We start from the raw sequence: 11130 nt of genomic DNA on the forward strand, positions 1-11130 counted from the left end.
GTGTTCCCCTTTCTTGAGGCCAATACACATGGTAATAGCAGCATCAGATTTCAGTGTGGGGCAAACCAAAACAAAGGCAGGCTTCAAATCAAAGAAACTGTTGCCCTCTTGCCTAGGGCTCTTGCAGCTGGTATTATTTGCAAGACGCCAAGGTCAAGATTCTCATACAGATTGCGTCCTGTAGTGGGTTGGTGCCTTTTTCTGTTTTTCATATCCGGCACAGTTCTGCCCTTCCAAACAAAATTCTGATATTTAGGCACAATTTGTTTTCTCACTGGGAGGGGTATTTGTGCTAAATTAGCTGTCAAAAAGGAGAATTATCTTATTTTCTATATCTTTTTTGGTGATACATTTACAGCTCTTCTGTGATGTTGTTAAAATCATTCAAATATGTATCTCTAAAAGAAAATCCAAATATGCACTACTCCCGTGTTTTCTACCCTTTTTCCTGAGCTGATGTCACTCTTTTTCTTGATTGTGTGATCTCATCTCACCATCCAAATATGTGACCTTTTAGGTATTTGTCCGATTGATGATCTCATCTCATTCGTTCTCACCTAAACGAGTCGCTGATTATCCAACTTCCGGTACCCAACTTCATGACGCCAAAGAACGAAGGTGACCGTCTAATTTGGGCTCTACCTTGGATCCAACTGAATGATAAGCTGACACGTATGAAACTGAGCCATTCATTCCAGCCAAAGCAGCTTTGGCTTGTTCTTGTTCCATGATGTGACTAAACTCAAATAAACGTCCTTGTTTGTGCTCTAGTGGAGCACTTCTAGAAGCGACACCTTCTTCATCCATATATCCACATCAACAAGAGGAGTAGGATTAGTCTGCAAGCCTCCACTAATGAGTCAGCACAAATCTTCAGATTAATGCTTCGTTTATCTCTTGGATTGGATTTGGCCACCACCTCCCATCTCAATAAACAAATGCAGTCGAAATACCACACGTTCAAGGACGATGGAAATGTTTTTGTTTCAGGTCCGTTGCAGAAGACGGATGGATGGGTTAAAGCTTGAAAAGGCTTTGGTTTTGATGCTTCCAAACTGTTAAAAAAAACAAAGCTGGTTAATTTTTGTGCTGAGGCTTTTGGCTTTCTGACTGGAAATGGAGAAGCAACAAACTTGGACCGGGGCTCGAGTAACACTGTTGTAGCTGTGAACTCCAGCACAGACTGCCCTCTGGTCTCTGGATGGAACTTTTTCTTGTGTTTTCCAGACCCTGTGTTCAGTCTTCAGTCTGAAAAACTCTGAATGGATATATACTGTAGTGTGTACTAGTGTAGATAGTGATGATTGTAGAATGCAGAAATGTTCACATGCATGCAGATTTTATGGAAGTACTAGTACTCTTGCGGTTGCTGTTTATTATCCATAAACATAGGGGATCAATAACAAATAAATAAAGAAAGCCTTGATTTATCATAATGGGTGAACAGCTGCAAGATCTGAAAACCAAACAGCTAAGGCCAAATCCTTCTTTCAGAATGAAAGGCCAAGATCAAACTATGTGATATAATAGCATATCTTTCTAACAAAAAGCAGGGTCAGTCAGACTTCCATTCAAAAAACAACTAAGATCTCACAAAGCACCTCATTATGAAATGTCCCCTGCAAAAAGATAGCAACTAAAAAAAAGAGAGGTGTTAGGTGTACACTTCTGATGCGGCTATGCCAGCTGACAATGGGTCCCAATGCAGCAATATTTCCAGGCCCACCCACCAGTGCCTGTGGGGATCAGGACATGTCCAACCATGACAGTGAGAGAAGGTAGCAGGATCATTTTAATATAATAACTATTGTTACAGACAGTACTAGCTAACACAGCCTTTGGAAAATGTTTCAATTAGGCTAAGAGAAGACAGGCTCTGCCATCTGATTGTTTACTTCTCTGCCTTTTGCCCCCTCAGTAAAAAAATATTTAATATGCCTGTTAATTTAGAATTACCCCACCACTTCCCTCAAAAGAATACACGACCACATAATTGTACTCCATGCCCACCTTTTGAAGGCCCATATTGGCACGGGCTGCAATTGTCCAGCGACCTCGAGGGCATATCTGTAATTCACGTATAAATCTGGTACACGACATTCCATTTGTTGGATTAGCTTACATTATCCTATTTGTCTTCTTTAGAAGGGTTCTCAATATAGTATGTAAAGCTTTTTAAAAAGGAAATGCTACTTGGCGTGATTTTAAAAAGGATTGCTACTTGGCAAATGTGACGAAAGCTTTTAGCATAGGAAGAAGAACTAGAAAAAGAGTTCTTGAAAAGAAAAGAATTAGAAGAACAGAGCCTATCGTTTTCTCATCATGATAGTACAATATAGTACACCTTCGTACAACTCGCATTTATATAAATAGTTCCATCTCTGTTAGGATCTTCCTCCTATCTACTATTTGTTTTCACTCTTACATTATTTTTGTTTTACATGGAAAGATACTTGAATTCTAAACTTTTCATTAGTTCATTTTGTCTAATGTCCATCTTATTATCATTCCTTAAATAGAAATTATGGCAAACTAATTGATCTTGACATCAGTTGATGAAAGAGACTGGTGTCTAGTTATTCTAAGTTTTTTCTAGGTGAAGAATGTGTCATTTTGAAATATTAAATTAAAAAAAGGAGTATGTTTTTTCAATCATTCTGGCCTTTTTGGCCATAGCGCTTCTGAATTATTTCTATACAATGGATTTTTTCTCTTTAGATTAGTGAATCTTTTTTAAAGGATAAAAAGGTGGAGTAAACCTATTTTATTTTCTTTGAAACGACTTCCCTCTTAAGATTTTGGTAAACAAAGTGATCTTGCATGCATCATGATCTGGCTCATGCCTTGGCCCTACTAGCAAACATGTTCATTTGTGCAGCAGCAGCCAGTAGTCTTGGAATTAGATTTCTTACTATCACTGCACACAAGTCATTCTAACTTGTTAAAGCACGGGCCATAAATTGAGGCTACATACAGGACAACGAGACTATAAGAATATTTTAGAAAGTAAAAAAGATGGTTGAAAGAATCTCTTCGATCTTTAATATTAGATATATAGATTTTTTTTATGTTGCACATATTAGCCCATCATGTCTAAACTAGATGTGACTATGTGAGCGTAGGGTCGTGCCACATAGTTCAAAACTCACTTTGGCGAGTGAGTGTGGAGCTTAGACGTGTAGTGGACATCAAGCATTTTGGGTGTTTTTTTTGTCTATGGCTTAAAAATAAAGTGATAAAATAGACCTTTTGTTTCTTTTTTATTGCTACTCCCTCAATTCCAAAAAGAATGGAAATCTTATTTTTGAAGAAAGAAATAATTTTAATTTTAATTAGATTTATAGAAAACAGTATCAACATTTCTCTCTCTATACATGTTTATATTATAAAAAATAGCTTTTATACTTAGCTCTATTTGGAACGAGAGGATTATTACAATAGAATCCCAATTGAGAGGCAACTAAGGGCCGAATTGGATGGCCTAGAGCTAGTTACCCTAGACTTAGCTCAAATTTGTCAAAGTTGGCTAGCTAGACTAATAACTAGTTGAAGACTTCTAAAAAATTATCTCACCTATTAGCCCTGATTAACCCTTGTATCTAAACAGGGGCTAAATCATGCAAATGTAAGGGGGTGTTTAGTTCTCCTTTTATCAAAAAAATATGGGTTCCATCATTTTACATAATGGAACTAAATACCATGCAAAATTTTTGGCAAAATAGTTGCCATTCTCCATTTTAGATTTTGGCTTCAAGAGGCCAAAAAAGCCCAAAAGAGCCTCAAGAGGCTATAATGAAGACAATAAATTCTACACTTTGGATAGAATTAGATATAACCCTAAAAATTTTGGTTTATTATATTTTATCATTCCAAAATAGCTGGTATTTTATATTTTGCATTCCATGTTTAGATCTTTTTTTTTGGATTTTGTCACTGTAGCAATTTCGTTTTTATTTGGCAAACATTTTCTAATCATGGAGTAAATAGGCTTAAAAGATTCGTCTCACAATTTACAAACAAACTATGTAATTAATTTTTATTTTCATCTATATTTAATGCTTCATACATGTGTCGCAAGATTTGATGTGACGGAAAATCTTGAAAAGTTTTTGGTTTTGGGGATGAACTAAACAAAGCCTAAATAGACCCTAAGGCCTTGTTTAGTTCCCAAAAAAATTTGCAAAATTTTTTAGATTCCCCGTCACATCAAATCTTTAGACGCATGCATGAAGTATTAAATATAGACGAAAATAAAAACTAGTTGCACAGTTTAGTCGAAATTGACGAGACGAATCTTTTGAACCTAGTTAGTTCATGATTGGACAATATTTGTCAAATACAAACGAAAGTACTACTATGCCTATTTTGCAATTTTTTAGAACTAAACAATAAGGCCTTGTTTAGTTCCCCAAAAATTTTGCAAAATTTTTCAGATTCCCCGTCACATCGAATCTTTAGACGTATGCATAGAGTATTAAATATAGATGAAAATAAAAACTAATTGCACAGTTTGGTTGGAATTGACGAGACGAATCTTTTGAGCTTAGTTAGTCTATAATTAGACAATATTTGTCAAATACAAACAAAAGTGCTACTATTCCTATTTTGCAAAATTTTTTGGAAGTAAACAAGGCCTAAATGGAGATGCCAAAGTAAAAAAAAAAAAAGTAAAAACATCCTCAGAATCATGGTGAATAGCACCACAAGTGAAATGATGTGGCTAAAACATAGGGTAGCATGAGCATCCCGATTTTGCCCCTCGTGGAGGGAATGATACCTGCCTCGGGAGCAGGGAAGGAGGTAAAAAAAAAAAGAAAGAGAAAACGCAAAAGGGCGAGCACAGCAAAGCAACGAGAAAGAGAAAGCCAAAACACACTAGACACCCAAACCCGAGAAGAGAAGAGAAGAGAAGAGAAGTGAGAACCCAAACAAGCCAAAGCCAGCAAAGCCAAAGCGAGTGAGGGAGAGCCAGCCAGCGCGAGGAGGAAGACGCACCAGGACATTGACGAGCCGCAGGCCGCCGCAGCAGCCCCCCAGCACTGGGGGTAGGCAGCAGGCTCGCTCGCTCGCCGCCGCCGCCGCCGCGTGAAGCGAAACGCGGACGCTGACGCTCGCTTGCTGGGTGGGAGGCTGGGAGTGGGCCCGCCGCCCCCCTGATGGGCGCCTGCGCGCCGGCGGCCGCGAGGGGAAGCGTGAGGACGAGGAGAGCCGGCGGGCTCCGCGCGAAGCAGGCCGGGCGAGCCAGCCGCCGCGCCGCCTAGAGGAGGGGCGCCCGCGCCGCCCGTCTTTGCTTGCTTGTTTGCTCGCACGTCCTGTTCCAGTCCAGTTCCAGGCCAGGCTAGTAGAGAGAAAGGGACTGCAGGCGGCGGGCCTGCGGAGGAGCTAGGGTTCTCTCTCTCTCCCTGCGTCGCTGGGATGGCGGTGGGGGACGCGCTGCGCCGGCTCTGCGAGGAGGTCGGTTGGTCCTACGCCGTCTTCTGGAAGGCCATCGGCGCCGCCGACCCTGTGTAAGCTCCACTCCACCCCTCCTTCCTCCTCCTGTTTATTTTTTCCCCCTTCCTGGTTTTTCTTCGGATCTTAAGCTTCTCCCACAGCTCGATTTGCGAAGAAATCCCATCCCATTCTTTTCGTAACGTTCGTATGCAACTTTTCGCTCCCCGGGATTTGGTGTTTTGCTGCGCATTCCGTTTCAGCTAGATTTGCCTGCTAGACAAACGAAGCGCCGCGTGGGGAACATTTCGGATGGGCATATTCCTCGGCATCCTTCCCGATATGGGAGCTCTTTACTTCGAAAAATAGACTAACCAGTGTATGCAGCTTTTGGCGCCGCTGCAAATTTACTAGAACGTGTACCCACTGAGTTCGCGCTAATGTGTGTGAGTTCTTGGGGGGTGTACAAGGGCGGGAATGCGTGAAATGCGCTTGTGTTTCAGTGCAACTGCTAATGTGCTCCGCATTTAGCTTCATGGTGTGCTTAGTGCACGAATTCAGCGGTTCTTTTGCTGATTTGTTGTCTCTTGCCTTGGTGACGTGCAGGCATTTGGTGTGGGAGGACGGTTGCTGCGGCCACGCGTCATGCTCCGCCGGATCTGAGGCTCCTGAAGAAGCTGGGTGTGAGCCGGGCACCAGTGTGTGCACGCTTGTTAAAAAGGTTATGGCCTCGCAAATTCATGTCGTTGGTGAAGGGTAAGCAGGAATTTTGTTTTGCTTGTTACAATGTTCTTGCTAACAAGTGCTTCGGTGTTGTTGGAGGATGTTGAAGCTTTACTGATGTATGTATGCTGTGTTTGTACTCTTCAGTGCCATTGGCCGCGCTGCTTTCACTGGAAATCATCAATGGATTGTCCATGATCCTGCTGCCAATGATCACAATCTCAGACCCGAGGTACGATTACTTCTCCTTCCCTTGTGAACCGATATAAATGTAGCCCGATTTCAGTTTTTCTCGTGGTCCATTTTGCTGTCACCTTATTTAAAGCGTGAGGCCAAGGGATTTATGCCACTGCACAAGTCCTTGTGGGGTTATTTTGTCCTCGAGTATTTGTTCTACGTCTTGAAATTTTGGCATGTAGTGAGTTTGGTCTATTATTCTGTGAACAAGTTGCCATTGTGATAAGCTAAGCTGCGAAAGCACACAAATAGACACGCGAAATAAGTGGAGACATCTTTCAAGGTTCTTGTTTGTATGGTTTGCCCTAGAGCTGAAGTCAACCATGATGGGATTTCCCTTTCTTCATGCGCGCACCATAAGGATTTCCTCAATATCTTCGGGGTCTTTCTTATTTAAGCAGAGAAATGTTTGGTTTTTTGGGGGCTTTTAAATTGTAATATGAGCATCTGTGATGGAACACCAAGCTGATTATGTTCTTCTCACGACGATAGGTTGCTGCTGAGATGAATCATCAGTTTGCAGCTGGCATTCAGGTTAGTACGAATTTTTTTCCTTGCATGCTGGATTATTCACTAACGCAGTGTTTGCTTCTGAGCTCTCAATAAGTTATTGTATGCAGACTATTGCAATTATTCCTGTGTTACCACGAGGTGTACTGCAGCTAGGCTCTACAAGTGTGGTAAGATATCCATGCTTTAGCAACTGGGATTACTATATAGTATATATCGTTCTACATGTCTTGAAGTTGTTCTCTGTCATTATTATATGGCCATGATGTACTACTTTATGACTGTATTACATTGTTGACTGGTCAAATGTTCTGTTCCCTTGATCTCTGTATATAAACTATATTGTCATGAGATCCGAGGAGACAAAACCTTCTTGTGGGCAGTAGCGGAACCCTGAAAAGAAAAACAACTTGTGATAATTGTGCTCTATTTTTGCACTTAGGATTGCTGTGAAAGAAATAAGAAAAAAAAAGATTCTCAGATATCTCTATATGCTAACTCTACTAACCATGCTTATGACATGTTAGAACTTATATGAATGCTTATTTTCTGGCAGGTAGTGGAAAATACCAACCTTGTGCTCCAGTATAAGAAGCTGTGTTCTCAGCTGAACAATCGGTCGAGTATGGCTTCATCGTCATCTGTTAAAAATGATTCAAACCAGAAAGTTCAGTCACGCCCTTTGAATGGCCCCGCAAGTATATACCCTGCAGATACACGCTCAAAGTTTTTAAGTGGATCCCCAATGACATATCAACAATGTTATGGTCCTGATGGCACAACTGTGTCTAGTAGTACATTGGCAAACATGGGCAGTAATGCTTCAATGCTTATGGTTGCACAAAGAAATGGTCAAGTGGGTAGAGAACACATTCTATATGCTCCTGACATGAGGTTCAGACCGCAAAACCCTTACTGTGACAGGAGAGTTCAGAGTAACACCCAAAGTAGTGTTGTGAGCTCTGGTTTTATCTCGTCTATCTCAGCATCAATGGAAAGGCATCCATTGATGACCCACAGTCAACAGTTAGAACAAGGAAACACTGGAGAACCATCAGATCCCAGAAATGTTCTCTTGAAATCTCTTGCACGTAACCCTTTAGTCCATGAAAACACAAACATGACTTTGTTGCATGGCAGAGGCCAGGTGCCAGGTTTTGTTAATGGTCATGGGGGTTTTGATTTTCTCCCTGAAGGTACTAGGGTAGTCAAGGGTAACCTGTATGGCAGCACAGCAAATCAAATTTTAGACCAAAGATGCAGTTCTACTTCTGGGATGACAGGGCACAGGCCAACTATTTCATATAAAATGCCCCAATCTACCCAATTTGTTAGGAAAACGGAGAGTCCCAAGAGAGAGACATGCCAAGCTTCTGCTGCTCTGTCGTCTGGCTCTGATATTCAGGTTTCTGGTGGCTTGAAAACAGCCATTTCTCAAGAGAATCAGATGAGTAGCTCGGATCTTATTGGCCCAAAAAAGGCTAATGAAGTGCATGACCCTACTGATGCAATTGTTCAAGCTGTCAAGAATATGGATCGCCGCAGGCTTCTGGACATATCTAATGAGAGACCACCGCCGCTCCTTATGGATCCTGCTGCAGAAAGTGATTTGTTTGACATGTTTGGTTCGGAATTTCATCATTTGTGCCACAATGTGGATAATGATCTTACCTGGAAAGCTGCAAAACCTGAGAGTTCAAATAGAGATGTACCTGAATCCTCTGTTCATCTTGGTTCCTCTCCAGCCTTCAATTCAGTGGATGACGAGTTCCCTTATTCCGGGATCTTCTCACTGACTGATACCGACCAACTGTTGGATGCAGTTGTCTCCAATGCCAATCCTGGTGGCAAGCAGATCTCTGGTGACAGTGCTTCTTGCAAGACTTCAGTGACAGATATTCCTAGCACTTCGTATTGTCGCTTAAAAGAGCCAAAGCAGTCTGAATCGTCTGGTGCTCCTCTGCTAATCAAGAATGAGTTAGCCGTTTCAAATTTTGTTAAACAGACATCTTTCCCAGAAAAGGCAGAGGATGGCTGTCTTTCTCAAAATAATGCAATACAGAAGTCTCAGATACGCCTCTGGATTGAGAGTGGACAGAACATGAAATGTGAAAGTGCCTCAGCCTCAAACAGCAAGGGTGTTGACACATCAAGCAAGGCAAGTCGAAAGAGGTCTCGACCAGGAGAGAATCCTAAGCCACGACCAAAGGACCGCCAGCTTATTCAGGATCGTATAAAGGAGCTCCGGGAACTCGTACCTAATGGGGCAAAGGTATCCTCTTCTTCTACTCGTGCATTTCAAATGTGCATAGGAATTTAGATTATTTAAGGTTCAATTGCACTTGTTTCAAACTTCATACGCTTATGCAATGACTGTTAGTCTCACAGCATTTTTTGTCAACAGTGTAGCATTGATGCATTGTTGGAGAAGACCATTAAGCACATGCTTTTCTTGCAAAGCGTGACAAAGCATGCAGACAACCTCAAGGACACAAATGAATCTAAGGTATGCACATACTTATTAACTTTTTCATCTAATTTGCAGCCTTTTTGAGAAGGTAATAGTTATTAACTTTATGCAATGCTTTGTGTGGCTATGGGTAAACTCCGAACAGATTCTTGGTGGTGAGAATGGTCCACTTAAAGACTACTTCGAAGGTGGTGCAACTTGGGCCTTTGATGTTGGTAGTCAATCTATGACATGTCCAATCATTGTTGAGGATCTTGAGCGGCCTCGTCAGATGCTTGTGGAGGTAAATGATTATGCTATTGCTGGTTCTTTCAACTCTTATTTTTGTCAATGCTTGCATATTGCTGATGGTGTTGCCTCTGTAGATGCTCTGTGAGGATAGAGGTATCTTCTTGGAGATAGCTGACTTTATTAAAGGACTAGGATTAACCATCTTAAGGGGCGTTATGGAAGCACGCAAAAATAAAATCTGGGCACGGTTCACTGTTGAGGTAAGCAGTTCAATGCATTATGAAAGTTCTCTAGGTTGGCTGAGAACTCAGAAGGCTAGAATAGCTTCCCCTCAGAGCATGTTATAATATGTCCCATGACTTAAGATTTCTTTTGCTTCCTCCACTTTCTGTTTTATGGAAGTTCTTATTTTGCTTTGTTTATGCAGGCCAACAGGGATGTGACTAGAATGGAAATCTTCCTTTCCCTAATGCGCTTGCTGGAACCGAGTTGTGACGGCAGTGGAGCAGGAGAGAATCCTAATAACAACACAAAAATGCCGCTTGGGATTGTGCGTTATCCTGTAATCCCTGCAACAGGTCATCTTAGGTGAGCCAGCAAGCGCAAAGATCACAGGAGCCATCTTTGAAATGCTAAGAGCGGGGGTCGACCCACTTCTGCCATGACTAGCATTGTCAACCCAGGACGAGCTGGAATCTCGTGACGGCATCCAGTGCATCGTCCCTGCAGTGTGCATTCAGAAAGCCTAACAGTAGACGGGAATGGAGACATGGATAGTTGGTTCGGCGGATGATCATTAGAAGATCGATGTTTTGACTGTATAATCTTAGTTTCTGTTTGTTGCTGATGCCTTTGCCTTTTGTTCTTCTGCATATTAGTGAATTTTGTTATGTTCTGCTGCTGAATGGAAATTCTGAGTTGAATTGTAGGCCTTGTTCTGGTACTGACTCGAAGTCGGAGCTCTCTTTTTTACCAAGTGTTCCTGTGTGATTACTAATGAGAAACTAGTTTTACTGTTTACCAAGTAATAAGACTCTCTTTCTTTGTTCTCCCAAATTCTCGTGTGCCTATCCATCAAGAGGTTTCATGGGTTAAGGCCTTGTTTAGATGACTTCAAAATTCCAAAAGTTTATAAGATTTTTCATCACATCGAATTTTTAAATGTATGCATGAAACATTAAATATAGATTAAAAAATAATTAATTGCACAATTTGTCTGTAAATCGTGAGATGAATCTTTTAAGTCTAGTTAGTCTATGATTGGATATTAATTGTTAAAAACTAAATTAAAAAAATTTTGGATCTAAACAAGGTATAAGATGGATGCAATTCATTGTCAGCGCTATAATATGACATGGTTAACGTCCATACCATCAAAAAATAATGAAAGAAAAGCATATATAATACCAGTTGGTAAAAGGAGAGGTTCATCTTTTATGGCTACAGATTAGATGTGCATCTATTCTCCAGTGACAGGGTGAAGCTATAGAGGCATAGAACCCAAAGCTGCCATTACTGAAAAAAGGGGT

General features: G+C 41.2%; 1 protein-coding gene across 2 annotated transcripts; it reads left to right on the top strand.

Moving 5' to 3' along the window:
• Nucleotides 4823–10632, top strand: LOC8073468 (transcription factor LHW). Of its 2 annotated transcripts, none has more exons than XR_002446731.1 (10): nt 4823–5507; nt 6037–6186; nt 6301–6385; nt 6883–6924; nt 7011–7070; nt 7457–9172; nt 9310–9406; nt 9516–9653; nt 9736–9861; nt 10029–10632. XR_002446731.1 is itself a non-coding variant. In XM_002441818.2 (10 exons), exons 1-10 carry the CDS (start codon nt 5416–5418, stop codon nt 10191–10193), a joined length of 2676 nt encoding a protein of 891 aa, XP_002441863.1. In that variant the 5' UTR covers nt 4823–5415; the 3' UTR covers nt 10194–10632. The 2 variants fall into 2 exon arrangements, 1 of the variants encoding a protein (XP_002441863.1); XM_002441818.2 differs by having other exon boundaries at nt 9305–9406.

This window comes from Sorghum bicolor, chromosome 8 (assembly GCF_000003195.3).
Source record: "Sorghum bicolor cultivar BTx623 chromosome 8, Sorghum_bicolor_NCBIv3, whole genome shotgun sequence".
Classification (NCBI taxonomy): Eukaryota; Viridiplantae; Streptophyta; class Magnoliopsida; order Poales; family Poaceae; genus Sorghum; species Sorghum bicolor.